Here is a 17,110-nt window from a genome sequence, read left to right as displayed (position 1 = left end):
GTGATATTAACAGAAAGAGAGTATGACAGGGTATCGTGACTAGACGGGGTATCAAAGAGAAAAAAAGACGAAAGGAGCCCGTCCGGAGAATCAAGCGGTCGACCTGTCCAGAAGGTGAGGCTATCCTTGGACTCTCCCGGCGCTGTGGGACGCGGTCAGGGGAGTTCCGCCCTAGTCCTGAATTAGTTAGCGCCAAACGGCGGCAGCATGTGACGTTCCCTGGCTTTGTCTCCGCCTTAACCACTGGCCTGTTCCTGACCCAGACTACGACTATGCAGAAATGAAACGTGGACAGTCTGTTTTAAATTCCAATGAAGGCTGAAACTACTGAAATTGCTATGTGCAGCTCAGTTCACCAACGCCCAAGCAAGGCTAAATCGCAGTCCCAACATCCGGCATATTATCCTGGGCATCCTTGGCCTCGCGGCAGTCGCACTGGTACTTCTCGCGAAACTCTGTGGGAGATATCTCTTCAAGCAAAGCCAGAGCTTTCTCACTTGCTTTAATTTTAGCGTAGCGACCAGAAGATGCCATTCCTTCGCCAATGACGGCATCATGTACGATTACAGCGGCAAGGACACTAGCTGGGGTTCCATCGACTCCCGGGAATTCACCCGCTTTGAGGCAGTAGTTGGCACATCCATATTCGTTTGTGAGTCTGTTGTGCAGATACGTCTGGTAATGGGTTAGTCGGGGTCAAGAGTTCGAGATGCTGTTGCCGCATTATTTATCGGGAAGGCTCTTACAGTGGGATGCTTGTTTGCGAAAGTATCGTAGATGGACATGTCATGGAAGAATGGCTTGATATATTTGTTGAAGAATGATGCGATCATTTCGAAGTTGAACTCCGAATCGACAAACACCGCTCCAAGGTATGATTCGACCATGTCAGACAAGCACTATATAACCGTCAGTCAAACAGCACAGGCAATTGAAAGGGTCCTTATCAGGGTTACCTTCGGCGGATCTTTAGTGCCAACCCAGTAATCCACGGCACCTTCGCTCTCAGCCTCTACGGTCTGAATCTCCTCGGCATAATGGGTGATCTGGGACTGCAACGGGTTGCTGAAATGTCGTAGGTGCGTGTGGAGTTGGAGTCGCACTGAAAGAGCACCAAGGAACTTGTTGGATACCATTGCCATCTAAGAGTGTTAGTCGTGTCCCATGACTGTTACTTGAAGTTTTACCTTGTGCTCTGTGAGCCACTGGGGATCTTTATCTGGAAACCTCGCATACAGATCCTCGACACAAACCATATCCAGCAACGAGTCACCCAAGAACTCCAGTCGCTGGTAACATGGCACCTTAGCCCACGCAGAAGGGTACGAAGGGTGAGTAAATGCAGATCGCAAGAGTCGGGGATAACGAAATTGATAACCCAATTTCTCTCCGACTTTCTTGGCGAGGTCAATTTCAAACCCGTCTGCTCTCATAGTCTGATATCGAGGAAGAGAGTAGTGGCTGAAGTAATCTTTCCATTTTGTTGCTGTGTGGTTATCACTGTCAACTAGCGCGCTGACTGCTTTCACAGCCATGTCGAACCGGTGGTCTGGGGCGCCCGAGAGTAGAGATGCACCTATTAACGCTTCGCACACATCGGCTATTGTCTTCTCTCCCAGTGCGTGTTTACTTTCCGAACTAACCTTCTTGCTGTGATCTTTACCCTTTTGCAGCGTAAGGCCTACCGGGTACCATGTATGTCTGGAGAATCCACGGCTCCGAATGTACATGTGAAGCTTCTTTTTGATGGCGACATTGAACAGGTTCTTGTTGCAGATGAGACACATCCGGTTGACGTGATAATCATACTCATCGTCGTCTGGGTTCTGCGTAAACAAGGCAATGGAAGTCGCCATCTTGAGGAAACAATCGCCCAAGAATTCGAGACGCTCATAGTTCTTGCCCATGCCACGCTGGAAGTGGATTTGCTGGCCCTTGTGTTCTTCGGTGTTGTCGGAATTTTTCGTGAATGCTTCGAGGGCAAACTCGGGATGGACAGCCAAGTCCAGGGTTTTACACGCGTCGAGGGTAATCAGATGGGAATCTATTCTGCTAACGATTGCGGGGAATGTGAGGAATGAAGTAACAAGTGAGGTTGGGATCTTTGCTAGTGTCAGCAGAAGCACGAATTATAACAATGGGAGGGAAGACAAACCGCAGATATTCTCAGAGCTTCTAGGCAGACGACGCTTCGGGTCTCTACTTCTCGTTCCTGCTCCACCATTCTGTCCAACAGATTTCTCCGAAGACGAACCAATTCAGCGTGAAAAACTGGTTGATTCCAATTGGCTTTCGCGAAGAACCTGGCACGGGAGTTCTTCGAAAGGCTAACGCAGTAACTCATGATATTGTCCATGTGCCTCCGACGATGCACCCAGTCCGGTGGAGAGTCTGAGGGGCGCAGCGTATCGTCCACTTCACCCGTGAAGAGTCGGAATCTACCATCCCAGGGATCGTAGACGAGTCGGTTGACCAATGACTTCGGGTCTAGGTCAGTAGTGAATTGTATCTCCTCGTTTTTGCGGACGAAGGATAGCGTTTCCCAATCAACCAAACCTCGAGGTGGGCTAGAGTTGTCAAGTTCAGTCGACTGGACTGCAGGGGCAAACCAGTATGGAATCTTTTCGGGCTCCTTGGTATAGACTTTGTGAAACACATCGCGAAAGACGCGGAGCGTGAAGTCAGTCAAGCAGTCCAGCTCATCATTGGAGACTTCCAATTTGTTCAGCACATCTGTTGAGCAGATGTTGGTTTCCACATCCTCGTCAAGGAATATGGAGAATGACGGACACTCTGGGAGTCTTTCTCGAGTAAGCAGGATTATATCACCGTGTTCTCTTGAGAGCGGCTCTGAAGGTTTGAACGAGATGAGAATCGCATAGAGCCTGGTTGGCAAGGTTTTCTCCGGGATATCCCAAAAAGACGGCTTTGATATCATGTCATATTGATTTGTATGCTTCGACGTGATGGCTAGTTTTGCATTCCGCATAGCAGGTAGCCGTCTATGATAGACCGAATTGAAATGATCATCGAGCAGCTTATGCTTTCGTAGCAGAAGACAGGCGTCAAAGGCTGCGCACTGCTTTGCGCTTGACTTTTTCATCGCCGGATTTCCAGTTATGCCTCGAATGGGCGACTTCTCTGGTAGAATGACTTCACAGACATAGGTATTGTTGATGGGAAGAGTAACGTATGTAACCTGGGTCAGCGACTCTTTCTCGTATTGCTGTATGCACTTAATTAGCGCATGTTAACAATCAGCCATAAAATAACTCCTACCAAAGAGCTGGCATAGCGTGCAAGAATAGCCATTGCCGAATGGTACGTTAGCGTTGCTCCTGTGGACGCAATCTTGTATGTTCGTTTGCCTTCCTCATGTTGAAGAATCGCTTCTAAGTCATGCTCGCCGCCGTTCAACAGACGATCTTCTGGCAAGGCTTCACAAAAGCTCTGCATTATTTGCTAATGGCAAATGAGCACTATGCATATACTACTAGGTTTGACGTCAACGTACCTCAGCATTCCGAACTTCCACAAGCCGCTCTCGATGTTCAAAGTTATCCTTTTCGACCATGGTGGCATACTAAACAGTGTGTCATTACAGGTCTCTCATGGCTTTCTTTCTTGGGGTATGTACGGTTGAGTCAGAATGTCGCGCACGGCCTCGGCTCTGTACATACTGAATGAGGGTATGATATAAATCAAACCTGACAACCAAGTTACAGTCTGGAATATCCAGTCCCTCTTCAGCTACCGAAGTGGCAAACTAAAGACAATTAGCGCACAGCACAAATCATGCGTTGGGTCTGATCTTACCAAGCAATTTATTTCTCCTTTTCGGAACTTGACCAGGGCAATAAACTGTTGACGGAAGGTTATGTTCATTCCGGTGAGATCACCAGATCGAACGCCAACCAGCACACCGGGACGCATGTATGGAATGTTCAACTCGGTGAATAGCTCAAACAATATCCTGGCCGTGTACCGCATGTCGGTAAAGACAATGCATTTGGTTTCTGTGGGATATTCAAACTGCTTGCGAAGTTCTCTATGCAAGAGCTGCACTTTAGAGCTGAGTGAGCCGAGGGCATCGGGGCTGTCAAAGGTATGGTTCCTGACAATGCCGCTGGCCTCCTTTATCCGTTCAATTTCTTTGTATGCACTTTCGGGGACTCTGCTAGAGCTCTCGTCATTGATGACCTTGCTCACTTGACCTTCAAGCTTTGGCAGCACATCTTCTGCTAAAGCATGAGCCCATACCCGATCGGAACACCATTTGCCCAACTCGGAACTGGCGTTCCATGCAAACCTGAAGACGGACTCCAACGAGGCAATGTCACCAAACCGGTCTTTCATGGTTTTGTACAAACCGGTTCCGAATGGTGCTTCTAGTCGATCGTATGCCCATTCCCTCTCTGTTGGACGTTTGATGAATTGTCGTAGGAGGGTCAGGTTCGAGGTTGTTGCAATCTGGCTGTCTAGCAGCGTCTCTAGCTTTCTATCATTGATTAGTATAAAATATCAGGCATTTCGGTCATATTGGGATGTACGCAGCCGCATCTACAATATCACCTCGAGCATCAATCGGCGATGCGGTCATTCCAAATACTCTCGGGCGCTTGGGCGGGGATTCTTTGAGATAGGAATCACGAATAATCCTAGGGTATTAAGTCAGTCATAGTTTCTCTCTTGGGGACCCTCAACACTAACCGCGCATAAGCGTGATTCTTCTTGGTGTGATGTGCCTCGTCGAAGATCAACAAATTAATCTGATCCATCCTCACATACGAATTCAAGAGACATTGGTTCAGAATATCTGCCGTGCATACAATAACCATATTTGCGCTGAAGTGCTCGTCCCAGGTCTGCTTGCTCCATAGGTCTGCTCCCATGGCACCGAAGAACTGTCCAATATTCTGGTCGATGTTGTTGCGCAGTACAGCACCCTGCTGGTATACAAGTGTGACACTGTCGACCTGAATAATTTTAGCTATCCACATTACCCATATCATAGTTGATTCTTCATACCAGAAAGAATGATATTCTAGGGAGCTTGCCCTCAGCACGATCGTTCAGCTCCTTCTCGATGACGTGCTTCAGCAACAGCACAGCAATCAATGTCTTTCCAGATCCTAGAAATAATTTTTGTTAGACAGCAAAGTCATCAAAGCCAACACAGGAGTTGTCGCCCAGCACTTACCCGTATCGAGAACCGCAATAGTGTTTTGCACCTTAGCCCTTTCAAAAAGCTCCAGTTGGTATTCCCGAGGGTCTAACGTCCCGTGTCCTAGATCCCGCCTCGCCACCAGATGTGCTGTAGAAAGCTCAGCATCGGGAATATCTTCGCATGCGGTTTTCTTCGTCACGGGGCCCGTATCAGCGCGCTTGGAAAGCCTGTTCATCAGTTAGGTCTAATTGTCACGCAGAGCTCTTGAATGCGCACTTACAGGGCCTCGAACGAAGCATTTTGCGCTCTTCGACGTTTTGTGACATCGTTCAGATCCTCTGCTGGCTCTTGTTCTATATCGTCGTCCGATACACAGGAAGATATATATTCTTGCTCGACAGCGGGATCTTCTGTGGTGGGACTGTCGACTGGATTTCCAGGCAGGATGACAACGGGTTTCTGCTCATTTATTAAGCTCTGCCCTCCAGTATTCTCTAGGAATGTCATCCTGAATCGAAGTAATGACTAGTAGATAGTCTTTCAGGGTAAGATCAACGGGACCATTGAGCCGTACGTTAAGTAGTTGGTAGTTTTTCATCCTGAAGGAAAGGAAAGAAGAGGAGCTAGAGAGAGTCAATAAGCAATAATTACAGTGAATGCGACTTCCATTCTGAACTGTCTACCACTGCAGGGCTCCTGGTAACAAACAAAGCAACAAACGAATCGTTATCAATGCCGACTATCGCGGGGCTCCATAATAAATCCAGATCTAGCGGGGAGCTTCCACTCCGACCATTCATTTCATCAAGGAAACAAAAAATTTCTGTTCATCTCAATCAATTAACATATTCACAATGAATTCTGATCAACCTCAGAATTTACGATCTCTGTTTGCCACGGCAAAGGCAGACAAGACCGCACTAGAAGCGCGTCCCGACACCACCTCCGAGCTCTATCGCAGAGATGTGACCGCCATCATCGCCAAGTTCGAGGAATGCCAGCGACTCGTCAGATTGCTCTCCTTGTTTAGTGCAAATGAGCCAATTGAAGAGGTGTCTACGGGTGATTTGCAGTGAGCTATTTCGTTTGCACTTTCTGGCTGGATTGCCATGTTTACTGATTTCATTTTTCTTTTTCAAGGTATCTGACCCTCGAATATCTTCTCGCGGACCTACTCCAACGAGCGTACAGCTCGGATCGCGAAGCTCTCCTTCGGCGCTCTTTACAGAGTTATGAAGGATACCTTACGCACATGGATGATTATGGACTGCTCAACGATGGCAACCGAAAGCTATATGAGCGATATACCTCGAAACCTACGTCCTTCTCGTTGACACCGGTGAACGATCCTGCCACCCGCAGAGAAGCGAAAGTATCAAGATTTAGGGAAGAGAAAGAACTGAAACAGAAGCTTGAGGTTCGTTCTATGTAGGGGCTCCAGATTCAAGGGTCAAACTGACACCCGTCAAGTACCTCTCGCAGAACCACAGCCAGCTCGATGACGAAGATATCCGACGACTATATTTGGCGGAACTAGATCTCTACACCCATCAGACCTTCCAAGCCCTTGATCTGCTTGCACAAGAATTTTCAATGCTTTCGGCTATGCGCAACGCAGGACCTCCCCCAGACTCACGCCAACAAGAAGATAGTAGAAGACGGAACAATGCAGACCAGTCAGGCTACTCCGAACGTCTTGATCCTTCTCTGTCCCAATTACTACGGGGTAGTAGAGGCGGACCAATATTGAACAGGGATGGAAGGCCGATGCAGCCATTTACTTTACTCGATCGTCGGACACAGCTCCAACAAGGCGTGTTCAAGCCCAGCCATAACCTCCCCACTATGACAATAGACGAGTATCTTGACGAAGAGAAAAGGCAAGGCAATGTTGTTCAGGGAGGTGAACAGTCGGGCATCCAACCAGAGATCGACGAGGACGATCTGGACATAGCTGACGAAGAGACGATGAAAGCACGCGCTTGGGATGAATACAAGGAAGCGAACCCAAGAGGCTCTGGGAACACCCTCAACCGGGGTTGATTCCGCTACATATTTTGATTTTCTCGATATATATTGGAAGGAACTGAGATGGAAGGGACTGAGAACCGTGTCGGATTGTTATCACGACTAATGATACCATATTCCAAGGCAAACAATGCAAATTTCTTGCACATCAATCATTCTATGTATTTTCAAATGACTCTTATGTTCATTTACAAAGGAGAAGACCAGCATCTCCATGGTATCAGTTCACTTTTATCATGAGAGCCATCCATCATTCCTTACGTCGTCACCTTGTTCTGCTGGATTTCCTCCAGTATGGCGCCTGCACCTTTCTCAACAAGTGCCTTGGCGACAGTAACGCCAAACTCTTCAGCAGATTCGGCAGAGTCAACGGCCCCGTCAACCTCGACTTCAGCGCTCCGGCTACCGTCTACACTGACAACAATGGATCGCATCTTTAACTTAGAAGATCCATCAGCGGCTTGAACCCATTCTGTCTCAGCTCCCAGCGGGGCGCTGCAGCCTCCCTCCAGAGTCCTGAGCAGACTTCGCTCCGCCAATGCTGCCAGCGTAGTCTCCTTATCACCGACATTGCTCAGCATATCATGGATCTGTTTATCATCCTTGCGAATCTCAATCCCAAGAGCACCCTGCCCAACCGCGTGTAGCATAGATCCATTCTTCGAGTCCAGATACTGAGAGATACGGCCCTCCAGACCCAACCGGTGCAGACCGGCCGCAGCCAAGATTATGCAACTGAACGGACCATCCTCCGCATCCAGCTTGGCTAGTCGAGTACCGATGTTTCCTCGCACATCCATGACCTTCAGGTGAGGGTATTTCCGTGCTAGTTGTGCACTCCGGCGGACGGACGAAGTTCCCACGACGGCTCCGGCGGGCAAATCGGCGAGACCCATTTGGGGCAATCCTTGCTTTACCACCAAGACATCTCTGCTGTCCTCACGCTTCATCATAGGGCCCAGGGTACATGACGACGGAATGAGGGTTGGGACATCTAAACGACAACGACAGAAATGAGTTAGTCGCACCACAGCTAAGATACTAGCAGCATAGCACCAAAGACACACCCTTCAAAGAATGCACAATGAAATCCACATGTCCCGCAATCAAAAGCTCCTCCAGCTCCTCAGTCCAAAGGTTCTTGGTCGTGAACTCTCGGAAGGCAATGTTGGTATTCTTGTCGCCCGCTGTTTCGCGCGAATGGATATCGAACGAGCAATCGGGGTTTGCTTCTTTCAGCGCCGCAAGCACCAGGTTGGTCTGGAGGAGGGCCAGCTTCGATTGGCGCGTTCCGATGATAAACGTCCTCTTCGTTGCGGAGGCATCGGAAGAAGTGGGAGGCGGGGCAGACGTCATGGCGATTGATGCGCGGGCAATAGTACCGGGTGATAGGCAACAAAAGACAACTAAAGTGTAACTAGGGACTGTTGCGGACTCTCTAGAAGAATGAAAAATCGGACTTGTGCTCTTGCAGGTACCGAAAGTCCTTGTCGCCGTCGAAGAATCCAAACGTAAAACATTTCCCTCCGACCAACGGGCCGCCGATACGTATGTCATACCAAAGTTACCGTAGTATTGTAAAACATGTATTGTCATGTAACGTAACTTCGAATCACGGGATGTCCAAGGACAGCAATCGCCATATCTCGCCAGCGCCAGCCAGCGTCAGCCAGCGCAAGAGCTGAGTACTTGTAGGACCAACAGCCACCGCAACTTCAAATAATTTGTGAAAACAGACTTTGTCCTTTTCTCATAATCTCTTATTCTTCTGGTGTGTGCCTGCACCATTCAATCCCCTCCACCACTTGTTTAGACGCTAACTCCCACGCGCAGTGGATCGGCGCTCCTCCCAGCCTAACCTCGGCATCGGGTCCTTATCTATCGCTTTCTCCCCCAGAGCCATCGCTTTCATCCACGAGGTTCTGGAACCTTTCGCACCCGCTTTATAACCAACGCTCCCCGTCTCCTCATAATATTCCCGTTTCTGTCGTCATTGCTCCATACACTTCCCCACGTTTTCTCACATCTATCGTTTTTGCCATTCTATTCTACACCAGCTTGATAACCTTCACTCAGAACTACTGCTGAGGTCCGATATCGCACAGCTGGATCTCACGAGGGCAGTCAAAGATGGGATCCTCTAAGAATGACAAGACTGAAGCGGTTAAGCTCGCTATAGTTCCGCTTCCTAAGGGCACTGTCCTGCTTCCTGGGGTCACCGCGCGGCTTCCGGTCCCCAATCGCCCGGACCTCTCCAACCTGCTGTCGTCGCTGCTGGATCAAGCGTCCAAGGGCCAGCGACATGAGAATAGCATCTCTTTCGGATGCGTTCCGCTTGGTTCACCGTATCTGAGCAAGGATTCTCAAAACTTCATTGACGATGAGAACTTGGATGAGGATAAGAAGGAGGAATATGAGGCTGTTGACGCTGGTCAGGCGAGGAAGGAAGATCTCTTTCATTATGGCACCGTTGGCAAGGTGGTTGGGCTTCAGCGTCGTGTGTACGGAGAGCCGTCTCTGCTTATCCAGGGTGTTCAGCGTTTTAGCATTGAGCGGTGGCTGAAAGAGAGGCCATTCTTCGAAGCGGAAGTCATCCTTCACGAAGAAAAAGGTAAGATGTCCCCAGAGTCTTGACATAAGTGATAACTAACTCGGTTCTCTGTTTCATAGACCCTGGAATCAGTGACTCTGACACGGTGGAATCATTCCAACAATTAAAACGACTCTCGCGAGAGCTTCTCACCCTCCTACGGTTTTCGTCGCTAATACCTTCGCAATCTCCACGTCTATCGCCAATTGTCGCGCGTAAATTCGAGTTCCTTATTTCCAAGTCCGATTTGCCACACGCATCCAGACTGGCTGACTTCCTGACGGATGTTTCTGACTCAAGCGTTGAGGAGAAACTCCGGATCTTGGCTTCATTGGATCTGCCCACTAGACTGGGAAGAGTGGTCGAGATTCTCGATAGACAGGTCCAGAATATCAGGAACAATGTCAAGACCACCCATCTTACTTCATCATCGTTGACCCCAAGCCCTGCAATCGACATCAGCCAGATTGACCCGCGTGATCGCGAGCTCTTGGCTAGGCGGGCAATGGCTGGCCTCACCGGTCTATCGCCCCCGGGGCCTCTTAGCAGACGCAACAACAATGATGACGATGACAAAGAATTGAACGAGGTCGATGAGCTCCAGCAGAAACTTGACGAGGCACAGCTTAGCGCCGAAGCCAAAAAGGTTGCGGATAAAGAAATTAAACGTCTACGTAAAATGAACCCTGCTAATGCGGAATACGGCGTTTGTCGGTCCTATCTGGAAAACCTCGCTGAGATTCCGTGGTCAAAGTTCACTGAAGACCGGCTTGGCCCTGACACTTTGACGAAAGCGAGAAAGCAATTAGACGATGACCACTACGGGCTGGAGAAGATCAAGAAGAGGCTGCTTGAATACCTGGCTGTGCTCAGGTTGAAACAGACGACTAATCAGGACGTCGAACAACAAATTTCTACGTTGACCAAAGACCTTGACAGTTCAGACGAGGACATTGAAAAGGATGTCCCGCTCCTGTCTGAGGCTGACAGGGTCTCGATTGAGTCTAAACTGGAGCTTCTGCAATCTAGGCGGATGACAGACAAGTCTCCGATCTTGTTGCTTGTTGGTCCGCCAGGAACTGGCAAGACCAGCTTGGCAAGGTCTGTGGCGGCTTCGCTCAACCGTAAATTTCACCGAATTTCGCTGGGTGGTGTCCGAGACGAGGCTGAGATCCGCGGCCACCGGAGAACATATGTCGCAGCAATGCCTGGCCTGGTAGTCAATGGCCTCAAGAAGGCCGGTGTAAACAACCCAGTATTCTTGTTGGATGAGATTGACAAGGTTGGCGGTGCCAATTTCCAAGGCGACCCATCTGCGGCAATGCTCGAAGTCCTCGACCCTGAGCAAAACCATACATTCAGCGATCATTATATTAGCATTCCGATTGACCTGAGCAAGGTCTTGTTTATTGCAACGGCCAATTCTCTTGATACTATCCCCGCGCCGCTGCTTGACCGTATGGAAACCATCGCGTTGTCCGGATACACCACCGTTGAGAAGAGACACATTGCCAGGCGACACCTTTTGCCCAAGCAAATTCGGGCGAACGGTTTGTCGGATGGACAGGTTGAACTTTCTGATGACGTCCTTGACAAGACTATCACATCCTATACCCGCGAGTCGGGAGTTCGCAACCTTGAGCGTGAACTTGGTGCCATCTGTCGTCACAAGGCCGTTCAGTTTGCGGACGCCGGAGACACTGGCAAGCCAGAGACCTACAACCCAGTTGTCACGGTTGACGACCTGGAGGAGATTCTTGGTGTTGAGCGATTTGAAGAGGAAATAACTGAGAAGCATGGTCGTCCCGGTGTGGTAACTGGTCTTGTCGCGTACTCCACTGGCGGTCAGGGCAGCATCTTGTTCATTGAAGTTGCGGATATGCCAGGCAACGGACGCGTCCAACTGACTGGAAAACTTGGTGATGTGCTCAAGGAGAGCGTAGAAGTGGCTCTCACCTGGGTCAAGGCACACTCATTCGAGCTTGGGTTGACCCACGACCCCAATGAGGATATTATGAAGAGCCGCAGCATCCACGTGCACTGTCCCTCCGGTGCTATCCCCAAGGATGGACCTTCTGCTGGACTCGCGCATACGATTGGCTTGATTTCTCTTTTTGCCGGCAAAGCCGTGCCTCCGCAGCTTGCCATGACCGGTGAGGTTTCTCTACGTGGTAGAGTGATGCCTGTTGGTGGCATTAAGGAGAAGCTCATTGGTGCATTGCGCGCTGGCGTCAAGACTGTCCTCCTTCCCCATCACAACCGGAAGGATGTCAAGGATGTGCCTCAGGAGGTCATCGATGGTATCCAGATCATCTATGTCAAGCATATCTGGGAAGCTATCCGACAGGTGTGGCCTGACTCCCATTGGGGACAGCAGCAAGTGAACTTCGTAGAGAGCCGTCTGTGATTTTTCACTATGGAGTAATAATCTGCTTTTCTTTATTTTTGATACTTTCCTATCTTGGAACTCTTTTCAATCCCTGATTTTGTGTTGATATCCGTCCATTCTTTAATTCTCCGGCGCATGTCGGGTCCCTTCACTGTTGCATAGCGTGACTCACATGCTTTTACGTCGTCTAGCGTCTACTATGTTTGAATATCTGTATATATGATTCCAATGCTATATATACTTGAATCAAACTTCATTCATCTTTATTTACTTATTATTATTATTATTTCACATGATGCTTCCGAAAACGGTGCCTCCATTTCCGGCAGCCCGAATGGTTAGATCATCCGTCTGCCCTAGTTGCGACCTCTGGGCTGACGTTGATACCACCACTTTACCACCAACAGAACGCGAAATGACACCAGCAAATGCAGAGCCAGGAAATGTAATACGTAGGTTTCCCTTTTCATCCCGTTTTCCTCTCTCCCCGCCCGCTGAGCTAATACTCTACTAGGAATATGATGTTCAGACTGATCAACATCCATCGCACAATGTGATTGCCCAAGAAAACCCCTCGGAGCAAAATTCTAGCTCTGGTGACTGCATTCCGATTTACGCATCCAGAAAACAACGTCTGATATTCAGGGTCTTACTTCTGCGGGCTTATTGGGAATATCCAGAGCAGTAGATGGGAGAAACGATCGAGTGTTTTGCATCTAGAAAACCCCCTCTTTCATTATGTCGACTCGATCAGAGCCACCATCGTTGTTGTCGCAGGATGGAGGTAATGTAAAGCAACAACCAAGGCGACAAAATGCAAATAAACCATATGCGAAAAGGAAAAACGAGAAGCAGCAGTTGTTATTCGACTCTGTGGCTGAATCGTTGAATCGTCAGTGGTGCATTGATCACGTCAATCATCCTTCACCATTTCATCCTTCGTCCGAACGACAATGTTATTCCTATTCATCTAGCCCTCCATCACCCCCTCAGCATGAACCTTTCTATAACGCCAACGCTGAGTCGCAAGAAGAACAAGCCCGCCGCAGCCGGAGTGACGGGAGCAGGCCAACAACACTTGTGAATTCGACCGGATCCAACAGTAATCCTCCGTCCAGTCGATCTTCGCCCTCCCATGAATATCATTCCGATTATTCCAACCAGTATGATCTATCCCGCGAACGAACACAGAGACCACAAACGGGCAGCTACTTGGATGTCACCGCGCCAGACGCATTTCACGATGACGATATACGAAAACTTATAACCCGACTCGCTGCACAATACGGCCATGTCTCGCACATGGGCGTGCTGGACCCAAGTTATCGATTCTTCGTCAACGGCGCCCGGACAGGTGCGTTATCGTATAAGCTCCAGAATCGGGTTACTATAGTCACTGGGGATCCGTTATGCGATCCAGGCATTTTTGGAGACATCCTACATGAATTCAAGATGTATCGGAAACAACGGCGCTGGGGGATAGTAATAATGGGCGCGAGCGAAGTAATGATGAAATATGCCCGACAGCGCGAGTGGACGGCGATGCAGTTCGGTGTTGAGCGGGCCCTGAATCCCATGGATAACGATGTCCTCATGGAACGGCATGGGAAGAGGATCATAACGCAGAACAAGCATCTCCTAGACACAAAGAAAGGAGGCATCTCATTGGGCGTATACATACCGTCTGTTAGAACTAACCCAATACTCCAGCACAAGTTAATGGAAGTATATGACTCCTGGCGCCACATGCGCAGCGAAACCGCTCGCGGCAAATCCCAAGCCTTCATAACGGTTTATGACCCCTTCTGCCTCCCCGACCTCATGATTTTCATCTACGCGCGGGACGCCAACGGCACAACAATGGGCTTCGCAGCCCTCCGCCGCATACGCGATTCCCGCGCGTACCACCTCGACCCCTGCGTCGCGGCACCCTGGGCACCCAAAGGAGTCAGCGAACTCCTAACCTACACCTCAATGACGCTGCTCAACCAAATGGACATCTCCACACTAAGCTTCGGATACGAACCCCTCCAGTCACTCGGTGAAATGACGGGCATATCATCCAGGATACAAAAAGTCATTCGATATGTGCATCGCTACACATTTCGACGGTTACCGTTGGCGGGGAAGAAGGCGTATCATGATAAGTTCCGGCCGGATGAGAGGCAGGATGCGGGAGTGGGGTTGGTTTTTCCGGGGGGTGTGCCTGGGTTGAGGCAGGTGTTTGCTGTGGCTCATGTGGCACATATTAGTATTAGAAAGTTGGCGTGGCCGGAAGGGAGGACTAAGGATAAGCCGCGTCGAGTTTGAGAGACTGAGCCAGGTTGATACATCATTATGATGTTGATTATTATTCACATATCTCCAGTCATACTCGTTTTATACAGGTAATTCTTTGGATACATTCAGGACACAACGCTCGGCCAAACATGTGGTAGGTAAGGGAGCACTAACAGTAAAGGGAAACACCCGCAAAGCCAGTAGCAATGTCATTATGTGGGGTAAAAATAATGAACAGTTGCATGCCTTTTAAACAGTGAGCTAGGTATCCTCGGCTGCACCATAAAATGCAGGAGGGTTAGCCTCGGTAGAAATGTAGTACAAATATTGTAATTTGTAACAGTGGTCGACAGCGCATTTGCAGGCTCTCTGGAGCCAGCCCTTCGACCACAATTGCAAGGTCAACAGAAGGATCTATGCAGATGTTTGCGCCCGTACGACAGCAGACGCTCAATTTCTTGGCTTTCGACATTGGTTCGCCAAATTGGGTTCTCTATGAAGGCGCGCGATGCTTTGGCAAGGTGCGGGTGGTGAGATGGCTGGCGGAGGTTCATTAGAACACGGACCTCTTCATTCTGGCGAAATATGGCTAGATATGCGGTTCGTAGAGCGGGAGAAGTGGGACATAATGACCTTTCAGCAATAATCAGAGGAAGTAAAACCTTATACAAATAGTATAGAACTACATTTTGAGGGCTTACCTCGATGATAGGTTCGGAAGAAGGGAATGAGGTGAATGTTGAAAGGAATGATCACGAGGGTCAAACATGTTATGGCAGCAGCTAGCTGGTTTTCAAAATACAGAAAAAGATCACCTGTAACTGTTGGACTGAAGTCTATACGACATTGCTCTCTGTTGGTGATTTTCTAGAGAAATGCGCTTTTCTCTGAAAAGAACACCGAAAAGCACCGATAATGTTGCCTCAGTGGAGTTTTACGCGATTTTATTGGTTTATATTCAACAATCGACCCACTTATGCCCTATCTGGGATCATTGGCCATTGATCATTTATATTGCCTGTTTCTCATTGAAGGAGCCCACTAATAAAGTGCAACTTCCTGAAAAGCACACACCAGACTATTTCATCCCTCCTCCTGGTGAAAAACATCAACAACGAGGACGACGACCACGTACTCGCTGCTATACCGCCGACAGCATTTTCAGCAATCAAGCGTTGGATAACTAGATTAAACTGTGAGAATGACTGCTTCCACCAACACCCCGTAGGTATATACAGACAGAATTTTATAATCTGCTGACTTGAAACATTTTATAATGTGCTGCTCCCGGGCCAATTGACTTCCTTAGATGGATCAATGAGAGCGGGACTAACGCAACCCACCTCACTAAGCCTGACAATCAATGTGATTACGGAATTAGGAAATAATACAGGAGAGCATATGAAGCCTATTGTGTTCTTGACATGAAGTAAATGAGCTGCATATAGACTTCAGTCCCCTCTACATTTCTTCAAATTGTGATGTCGCCGCTCACTGTCCGGGACATTCGTGGTAACCACCCGGTCAATCTTCTTCAGAAAACTCATCAAAAACAAGGTTGCGACCTGATGACCACCGTATATCTTCGAGCTTAGCCATACGAATCGAGATCCTCTAGTAACATACATCTCTTTAAGAGTGTATCCTACCATTACTGTCAGCTCTAGGTTCTCCTAATATAATGGAAGACCCCTAGCCTTACCACTTTGGCCACCAGACACAGTCCAGTGTATACGACAAGTCACTCCCGGTTCTGAATCCTCCCAGATGCAAACACCGTCATTGGTATTGGTTATCTCGACTCGTCGTACAACACGAAAGACAGATCTAAGTCTGAGAACGAATCTTGTTCTATTTGCAGTTGACTTGGCAGACCTTATTTCAAACTCAGGCCATGAAATTCGTACAAGGAGATGGTGGTTGTGAAGAATGTTGAGAATCGCTTGTTCATCTTTGTTGATGCTTGGGGGGAGTGGTAGATCTTTGCTTACCCTCTTGAAAAAGGGATTACGAGCTAGACCACTATTAACCACTTGATATAAAACCAGGCCATGCTGAGGACTTACTAAAGAATGTTAGATTCATGCTGTTCTGTGCTGTTAGAGGATGAAAATGGGCTTGTTGCTGACGTCGTATTTAAGTCTACAATGCCCTCATACATCCGTAATTCCGCCGGTGGTAAACAAGCAATCAGGTCAGCATGAGATAAGGATACACTCTCTTTCAATCGTCCTTTTGTGCATTTCCAATGGCTTCTGTTACGACGCGCTCCGTGATTGCGCTGTTCTCAAGCGCTCGACCTGTTTGCCGCAATCAAAGCATGACGCTCCAGGTATGGACTCCGATCTAAGCACGGCGTATGGGTAAGCACCCTCATTCAATTACCTTCGGAGGAATTTGGCTCATCCTAGCTCCCTGTTCAAAGAATCAGCAATGCGCCTTTTCAATGGCACCGCCGTGAACCTTGCGAAGGTCAACGCAAGCCCGGAGTATCAACAGCTAATGCTCCGACTACCCAACACCCCACTGCATCAGCGCCCACTCATACCAGGGAACGGAAGATGTGCTGGCTCAACAAGAAGCCAGGCCGATCGGCAACTCCGGAAGTTGGAATCCTGGGACGCTTCGTCGACCAGCTCAGCCTCGCTTCGCGTCC

At 48.8% G+C, this 17,110-nt stretch overlaps 7 protein-coding genes across 7 annotated transcripts; 4 read left to right on the top strand and 3 right to left on the bottom strand.

Moving 5' to 3' along the window:
- Positions 1 to 372: 372 nt before the first annotated feature.
- Positions 373 to 5,674, bottom strand: EURHEDRAFT_458720 (putative RNA helicase/RNAse III; the record flags this gene model as incomplete). Its single annotated transcript, XM_040784530.1, has 14 exons — positions 373 to 675; positions 747 to 899; positions 957 to 1,142; positions 1,188 to 2,102; positions 2,156 to 3,226; positions 3,280 to 3,462; positions 3,515 to 3,583; positions 3,638 to 3,766; positions 3,817 to 4,498; positions 4,551 to 4,658; positions 4,711 to 4,976; positions 5,029 to 5,132; positions 5,201 to 5,394; positions 5,448 to 5,674. 14 exons carry the CDS (start codon positions 5,672 to 5,674, stop codon positions 373 to 375), a joined length of 4,590 nt encoding a protein of 1,529 aa, XP_040637711.1.
- A 347-nt stretch (positions 5,675 to 6,021) lies between these two features.
- Positions 6,022 to 7,210, top strand: EURHEDRAFT_458876 (IGBP1/TAP42 family protein; the record flags this gene model as incomplete). Its single annotated transcript, XM_040784539.1, has 3 exons — positions 6,022 to 6,239; positions 6,308 to 6,584; positions 6,638 to 7,210. The coding sequence occupies 3 exons, from the start codon at positions 6,022 to 6,024 to the stop codon at positions 7,208 to 7,210; spliced, it is 1,068 nt and encodes a 355-aa protein (XP_040637710.1).
- EURHEDRAFT_413620 (putative hydroxymethylbilane synthase) lies at positions 7,085 to 8,697 on the bottom strand. Its single transcript, XM_040782211.1, has 2 exons — positions 8,263 to 8,697; positions 7,085 to 8,189 (listed from the first exon to the last, which is right to left on the bottom strand). Exons 1-2 carry the CDS (start codon positions 8,549 to 8,551, stop codon positions 7,453 to 7,455), a joined length of 1,026 nt encoding a protein of 341 aa, XP_040637709.1. The 5' UTR covers positions 8,552 to 8,697; the 3' UTR covers positions 7,085 to 7,452.
- A 628-nt stretch (positions 8,698 to 9,325) lies between these two features.
- EURHEDRAFT_516285 (putative LON domain serine protease) lies at positions 9,326 to 12,192 on the top strand (the record flags this gene model as incomplete). Its single annotated transcript, XM_040786463.1, has 2 exons — positions 9,326 to 9,806; positions 9,866 to 12,192. The coding sequence occupies 2 exons, from the start codon at positions 9,326 to 9,328 to the stop codon at positions 12,190 to 12,192; spliced, it is 2,808 nt and encodes a 935-aa protein (XP_040637708.1).
- Positions 12,193 to 13,422: 1,230 nt separating this feature from the next.
- ergS lies at positions 13,423 to 14,528 on the top strand. Its single transcript, XM_040785502.1, has one exon. It carries the CDS (start codon positions 13,477 to 13,479, stop codon positions 14,482 to 14,484), a length of 1,008 nt encoding a protein of 335 aa, XP_040637707.1. The 5' UTR covers positions 13,423 to 13,476; the 3' UTR covers positions 14,485 to 14,528.
- A 1,332-nt stretch (positions 14,529 to 15,860) lies between these two features.
- Positions 15,861 to 16,777, bottom strand: EURHEDRAFT_104388 (uncharacterized protein). The gene is made up of 3 exons (XM_040777670.1): positions 16,521 to 16,777; positions 16,157 to 16,468; positions 15,861 to 16,099 (listed from the first exon to the last, which is right to left on the bottom strand). Exons 1-3 carry the CDS (start codon positions 16,537 to 16,539, stop codon positions 15,906 to 15,908), a joined length of 525 nt encoding a protein of 174 aa, XP_040637706.1. The 5' UTR covers positions 16,540 to 16,777; the 3' UTR covers positions 15,861 to 15,905.
- Positions 16,471 to 16,918, top strand: EURHEDRAFT_104409 (uncharacterized protein). The gene has a single exon (XM_040777671.1). It carries the CDS (start codon positions 16,561 to 16,563, stop codon positions 16,819 to 16,821), a length of 261 nt encoding a protein of 86 aa, XP_040637705.1. The 5' UTR covers positions 16,471 to 16,560; the 3' UTR covers positions 16,822 to 16,918.
- Positions 16,919 to 17,110: the final 192 nt, after the last annotated feature.

This window comes from Aspergillus ruber, assembly GCF_000600275.1.
Source record: "Aspergillus ruber CBS 135680 unplaced genomic scaffold scaffold00018, whole genome shotgun sequence".
In the NCBI taxonomy this organism is placed as follows: Eukaryota; Fungi; Ascomycota; class Eurotiomycetes; order Eurotiales; family Aspergillaceae; genus Aspergillus; species Aspergillus ruber.
This window is presented reverse-complemented; position numbering and strand designations above follow the sequence as displayed.

Bases quoted from the DNA above. Each gene is read 5' to 3' on its own strand.
- EURHEDRAFT_413620 (XM_040782211.1), bottom strand. From the start codon at position 8,551: ATGACGTCTGCCCCGCCTCCCACTTCTTCCGATGCCTCCGCAACGAAG. The intron at 8,190-8,262 runs GTGTGTCTTTGG...GTTGTCGTTTAG, and splicing joins CATTGTGCATTCTTTGAAGG to ATGTCCCAACCCTCATTCCG.
- ergS (XM_040785502.1), top strand. From the start codon at position 13,477: ATGGGCGTGCTGGACCCAAGTTATCGATTCTTCGTCAACGGCGCCCGG.
- EURHEDRAFT_104388 (XM_040777670.1), bottom strand. The intron at 16,100-16,156 runs GTAAGGCTAGGG...CAGTAATGGTAG, and splicing joins TGTGTCTGGTGGCCAAAGTG to GATACACTCTTAAAGAGATG.
- EURHEDRAFT_104409 (XM_040777671.1), top strand. From the start codon at position 16,561: ATGAAAATGGGCTTGTTGCTGACGTCGTATTTAAGTCTACAATGCCCT.